The following is a 6,378-nucleotide window of genomic DNA, read 5'->3' as shown; positions in this document are numbered from 1 at the left end:
CAAATTTCAGCAATACCAGCAGTATAAATTCTAAAATTGACGTATGGGAGAATACAATGCAACAATACTTTCCACCACGGATTCAAATTCCGAAGCCTCACGTCACCTGTCACACATGGTTGACCTAGTGCGATTTGTCTGTCGGGCCTAATTTGTTGGATATTAAATTTAGCCAAAAATTTATCCAGTGCACAATTTCGAATAGCCTTTACGGATTTCCACGTCCTCAAAATAATAATAATAAAAAAATAAAAAAATAGCTTTCCACACAAAATATACAAGAACACGGATCAAACAGTCTTTCTCTCTCATCCACTTTTCTACTTATGAGTACGTATGTATATTTACCCACGCTCCTCGTAGCCACACACCACAACTCTGTATACACCTGCTTAATAATTGACCCCTCTCTTTCTCTCTCTCACTCTCTCCTTGCTCCAATTTTCTATTGTTTCCCTTTCCCGGCTAGTTTCAGATTCCATCTTCGGAGACATCCATAGGCAGCTGAATTCGGGCGTTTGCTTGCTTTTCGAGGTTTAATATTCATTTTTGTTGGTCAATATGATCTGGTTTTTAAGGTCGCAAGGGAATTTGCTGCATCTTGTGGAAGATTTTGGTCTGTACTTGGTGCGCGTCTGCGTGTAGATAGGTGGTTGTTTATAGTTCTTTGATTTGATAGCTTGCTTTTGCAATACTCGATTAGGAGAAATGGCTGATTTAACTGTAATTGAAATTGATCTCTTAGTTGTTCGTGTATTTGTAGTTTTATTTTTTGATATTTTGCTTTGTCCTGCGGCTTTTTATTCTTTCACATCATATCGTTGGATTGGTATTTCTGAATTAGTTATTTTCGTGGTTGTGAGGAAATTTGGCTTTTTTGAAGATTTTACTGGTTTTATTATGTACTGATGTTTTTTATTGAGCTTTATCAAAATCAATTTTAACTGATGTTTCGACTTCTTAGGGTAGTCGTATGCTGCTTTCTATTGCTAGCAATGTGCTGTTAGTGATTTCTCTTTCTGGTTCTTGAATTTTCGAAAGTTTGTGTTGTAGATGAAATTTTGAAGATGAAGATTTAAACGGAATCCGAGTTTTATATTCCTGCAAAAGATGAGTTCAGCTACGGATAGTCCTGGGAAGAGTAGACAAGTTGTAGAAACATACCAGCCTGTTTGGATGGCTCATTGGATCCGACCACTCAGTAATGCAGCAGCAGAGAGATGTAAGGCCACCGGTGCTTTTGCAGATGATCAATGTCATGTTGTATCTAGAACCAGTGATTTCTCAAATGCATTGGAACCTGCTAGGAATGTCAACAAATTAAAGGTGGTTGACCCTAAGACCATTGAATCTATAAAAAGCTTGGAAAATCAGATTCCATGCCAAGAAACTGATAGTGAGGAAGCATCAAGACAAGAGTTTGGTCACAACCCTGAGCGAGGGAAAGCCATTAAGTTTAAAACTGGGAATCAGTTATCTTCTGGGATTCCAGCTGCCAATGAAGCATATTTTGAGAGATGTTATCCTCCAGGTGAAGGAACTTCGAAAAATCCCCAAAATTGGGTAAAAGCTCATTCATCTACAGACTTTGCATCAATAAAGCTTTCTAAGGAAGCCTTTGAATCATCGGCTCATATTCAGCCACACTCCAATCTTGAAAGCCTCAACTTTGGCACAGGAAAAGCCGTAGCATCTCTATTGTTTAAGAGACCTTCTGTTTTAGCAGATGATCAACTGCCAAATCCTAAATTGAGAATGCTTAAACACGATCACTGCTGCAAGGACGGGTCATTCAGGAATTTTAATAAAATTTCACTATTTAATTCTCCATCCATGAATGAGAAACATCTTCCATTGGTTGGTCAAGACCCTCTTCCAGAGGTGCAGAAGTGTCCAGGTATCCCACTGCTTCCAAGACAACAGTTCATAGCTTCAGAGAACACAGAATCAAAGCAATCACATTACAATTTTTACTCCATACAGAAGCTGCCGACTTGTGTTCAAGATATAGAAACGATGAGAATATGCACCACTGTGGATTCAGTAGAAGCTACTCCTGAAGGTTTTCCTAGAATTTCAAAGACCACTAACAGTTTGCTAATCACAAAAAAGACTGATGCCGATTTGTCAAAGAACCTTTTTAGAAAGAAACAGTTGATTACTGAAATGAATGGGAAATCACCTCGTGATATTCATACTCATAGTATGTGGCCATTTTCCAGTCAAGGCAATAGAGGAGTCACACTGCAACCTCTTTGTAGTTCTTCCAACAGTGGTGAGAAAATATATGTTGAAGATGCCAAAGCTTCTAAAGCTTCTAAAGTCACAATAAAAAACGAATCATCAGCGGATACAGATACCATGGACATGGATATTTTTAAGGAGGAAAATTCAAATTCTGGTATATATTAATTTTGCATCTCTAGTTCTGCTAAAATTCATCATTATATAGGATCTGAAAAAATACATATCTTTTAATCTGGTACATTTGATCTTGCTGTAATATTCTCAAGTGATGGCTGTTACCTGTTGCATTCTTGCGGATGTAAATTGCGTGCAATTTATAATACTACTAATTCGTTTCTTATTTACATTATTTCTCTTCTTTCTTTGTTGTAGGTGGAAATTGTAACCCCTCAATTAAGGTACTTGGCTGTGCTTGTCATTCTCAATTTAAGCATCTGTACATGTGCTTTCAAATCTTCATCAGATTATCTTCTTGATTTTCACAAAATAAATTTGTTCTCCCATTGTCCAGTGCCTTGTTTCCTAGGTTCAACATTGCAATAGATTTATTGCTATCATATTATAACATATGTGCACTAATTTTGTATGGAAATTGAGAGTATCAGGGCAATGGTGTGCCTTATGCCCAATGAACACACGAAGGCTGTGCTCACCTGATTAACGAGATAATTTGATACATATGCTTTTTTTGCATGATCATTTCATAGCATTGATCAGATATTCCAACCTGAATACTCAAATATTACCATTAGCATAAAATATTTGGATGAGGATAAGGATAAGGATACCTCAAATACTTTTTCCTACAGTTAACTGTGCAAGTTAGGCGTTCTTTCTTTCTTTTTCAAATAATATCTAATACTTTTTATGTATCTGCTGTAACTGCTTACGTGGAAACTCTGCAATAACAATATTAATATGTGAATGCATCATGGTGCTTCTCTATGACTCCATATATTTTTTTCATCTCAGATTGATGCTGTTGCTTCCCAAGAATTTGGATGTCACCAGAAAAACACGGGGATACCTGATATCAACCTAGACCTACCTGCATTGCCAGCTAGCACAAGCTCATCAGAGAATGCTCATGGTAGCCCGTCAAGGACGCAAAGTTTGGAGATTGACATGGTCCAGGCAGAGGCGGAGCAGCCTAAGCGTAAATCCAACCCTTGTATGGACGAAACTGATCCAATCATGAGATGGGTGAAGCGGCTGAAGCTGAGATCTCCGAGCCCAAGTTCAGGTGAAAACTCTTCTTCCGAAAAAATGGGGAAGCTTTTAAGAATAGTGGATAGTGGCGTTGTTAGCTCAGAACCAACTCCACCCAAAGAAGTAAGCACCCCAACCCCAACCCCAACCCCAACGGAGATTATGTCAGACACAGAGACTACTACGACGTTAAAGGAGAAGAGGCGGTTGCTGCTTTCGCATGGTTGGATTAAAAGATGGTTGCAGCAGCAGAAAAATGATGAGTGTAAGGAGACCGCTACTACTACTAAAACACTAAGCAAAGAAGGTGAAGGTATAGGTGGTGAGGGTCAACGTGAGGAGGACATCGATAACAAGGAGGAGGAGGGGGAGGAGGAGTTCCCTCGAAGGAGGGGGAGGAGGAGCATTGCAGCGATGGCCCTGATGGGAAAAGCTTTGAATGGTTTGCAGTCGTGTGAGCTCCAAAAGCAGGGGTCTTTAACGGTCTGGAATGTCCAAGGCATTCTCGAAACGAAAACACTCTAGTACTAGTACTGGTGGTGGTTGTTGATCAGATCAGATCAACTCATCTTCTCTTCTCTTCTCTTGTCTTGGCTGCCACTCACTCCTCCAAATGACATGCTTTCATCTTCCTTATATAAGTAACTCTCTCTAAGTTTCTCCTCATGTTAGTTGAGTTACCACACGCTGTTGTTTGTTTGTTGTATTTTGATTTGTTTGTTTTGTGTACTCGTCTTTTTGTTTTTCTTTATTTCTCTGAGCGTGGAATAGTTTATGAAATGATATAAGTAAATATTGATGTGATGTTTTAAATATAAAATTAATTTTTAGTATAATAATAAAGAATAAAAAATAAGTGGTTGATTTGATATAGAGAACTGTTTGCGGGGCTTGCTTTCTCTTTACGCCTAATCCATCCTAACAAAGGAAATTTGATAATGGTCCCAACTGGCATGATAGGTAATTTCTCTAGTTAGTTTGAGTGTCTAAAAAGATAGAACATAGTCCTCTTATGAATATGGATTATTCCTTCGGGCTAACCATGAGGCACTACACCGGTGGTACTTAGTAATAGGTTCTATATGGTCGGAATATTCTCCGGCCATCGATTACTCTTGTTCGCGAGTCCTCGACGGTAAAGATTAATGCTATATATTGTGACCCTAAGGAGGATGCTTTCATGAAGTTAAGTTGTTTTCCATTCTCAGGTTGGGTAGTAAGGGTCGGAGAATGAAAGCTTTTTCTTGCCCCATAGTCCCGAGCAGCCTTCAGGTTTCCTTTCTGTCATCCTTGCTAAAACCTCTTAGTTGGCATGTTTGCTAACCCTAGAAATCCAAGTATACAGAGTTGGCCTTACCGTTTGTTCAACGTTTTTGGAGAAATTTTTTTTTGTATGAATAGTAGAAATCTTTCAAAATCCTTCAAACAAATACACCCAACAAACACAATGGTGGGGCTCTAAAAGTTTCTATTTATGGTTAATTTGTGTCAGTCCCATACTTCCAAGCCTTCAATTTTAAAACACACACAATGGCTGAATACAGAGATTTTAAGTCATGAAATGAAATTAGAAAAATATTTACATGTGAGTTTGGAATAGTAGAAATGTAAATAGGTCTCACTTGAGCAAGAAAAATAGTAGCAAACAATTATGTAAATAAAGCAGTAAAGTGAGTGGAGCCATGAAAGTGACGAAATGGTGATTTTTAGCTGGTGAGTGTAGTAAGGATGGTAGTAGAGCGGAAAGATTTTGTGTGAATAGTATACTTATAAGGATGAATTGCATGAGTAGTGGGTGTGAGCAAGAATATACTGGTGAGTGGTCATATATTTGATGGTAGGATGAGTAAAAGATGTTGGTGAGTGATCTGTGCGTTACTAAATAGTTAGAAGTTTTTTTGGATAAAGTGAGCCGATGATGATGGTGAAATAATGGAGCGTATATAACGCAAAAATGACATAAGTAAATTGTGTGATTATACTTGTTCATTTAAATTAGATTTTTTACTCTACTAGTATTTGACCTTAAGAGAGTTATAGTGAGACTTCAGCGACACCTAGGTAAAAATATTATTTTAATAAAAAAAACCAGTATTACTTTATATTTCTATGACCCGTTAACCAAATGTCTATGTCTAATAATTTATTATTTACGTTGTTTTACTAGTTGCTCTACCCCCTTCGATACATCTTTTTAATTAAAATTAAATTCAGATCACAACTAAGCATGTCTACAAAGCTCCTGCGTACTTGATTTCTACAAACTACTATGTTATTGCAACATGATTATAGGCTTAAATAGTTAATCATTCTCTCGCTTCCAACAATTTATCAAGAATCAATACATAAACAATCAAATACAAACATGAGATTTTGAATGAAGATAGAGATGAAGATGATATTTCATTAATACTAAATAGTTGTAAATCTACATTATAAAAGCAAGAATAAAAACAATAAATAAAGTAATTACATCTGCCTGGAAAGGTTGAACTGAATGGGGTCCGGGGTGGACAAAGCTACATTGATCACATGACCTCCACTAAACTAAAGAGAACTCCTTATAGTTTGGAGTTCTTGAAAGCTGAAAGAACAAAATAGCAGTAATTTTCACCATACACTTGTGTAAGCGTAAATTATACAATGTTACCTGCTCCTATTTATAGAGAAATCAGGGACGATAGTTCAGCAGCTGAAACAACATTTGAGAGCAGTTGAAAAAGTTGTTGGAGAATAATTGCAACTGCGGGGCAATTAGGCAATTGGACGGTTAAATTGTTACAGCCTATTGGAACTACCAAACACACGACCATCAATGGTGAATGAGCTACGATCTGTGACACCTTCGATGCCAATGATCCAAGCCCAAATATCCTCCTTTTCTTATCCCGATGACCAAGAAAATTAAGGCATCATCACGGC

The 6,378-nt window shown here is 37.5% G+C and overlaps 1 protein-coding gene across 5 annotated transcripts; it reads left to right on the top strand.

The window, feature by feature from the left end:
* Positions 1 to 356: 356 nt before the first annotated feature.
* On the top strand, positions 357 to 4,260 carry LOC127252560 (F-box protein At2g16365-like). Of its 5 annotated transcripts, none has more exons than XM_051276784.1 (4): positions 357 to 534; positions 1,054 to 2,401; positions 2,620 to 2,645; positions 3,220 to 4,260. In XM_051276784.1, exons 2-4 carry the CDS (start codon positions 1,111 to 1,113, stop codon positions 3,979 to 3,981), a joined length of 2,079 nt encoding a protein of 692 aa, XP_051132741.1. In that variant the 5' UTR covers positions 357 to 534; positions 1,054 to 1,110; the 3' UTR covers positions 3,982 to 4,260. The 5 variants fall into 5 exon arrangements, with proteins under 5 accessions (XP_051132741.1, XP_051132744.1, XP_051132740.1 ...); XM_051276787.1 differs by having other exon boundaries at positions 1,042 to 2,401; XM_051276783.1 differs by having other exon boundaries at positions 357 to 649.
* The last annotated feature ends 2,118 nt before the right edge of the window (positions 4,261 to 6,378 follow it).

This window comes from Andrographis paniculata, unplaced genomic scaffold (genome assembly GCF_009805555.1).
Source record: "Andrographis paniculata isolate CXL003 unplaced genomic scaffold, ASM980555v1 Contig46END, whole genome shotgun sequence".
In the NCBI taxonomy this organism is placed as follows: Eukaryota; Viridiplantae; Streptophyta; class Magnoliopsida; order Lamiales; family Acanthaceae; genus Andrographis; species Andrographis paniculata.
This window is presented reverse-complemented; position numbering and strand designations above follow the sequence as displayed.

What these genes read in the sequence shown, in the direction of transcription:
- LOC127252560 (XM_051276784.1), top strand. Translation starts at nt 1,111, where the DNA reads ATGAGTTCAGCTACGGATAGTCCTGGGAAGAGTAGACAAGTTGTAGAA. An exon ending in GGAGGAAAATTCAAATTCTG is followed by an intron (nt 2,402 to 2,619) that starts GTATATATTAAT and finishes TCTTTGTTGTAG; the next exon opens with GTGGAAATTGTAACCCCTCA. An exon ending in ATTGTAACCCCTCAATTAAG is followed by an intron (nt 2,646 to 3,219) that starts GTACTTGGCTGT and finishes TTTTCATCTCAG; the next exon opens with ATTGATGCTGTTGCTTCCCA.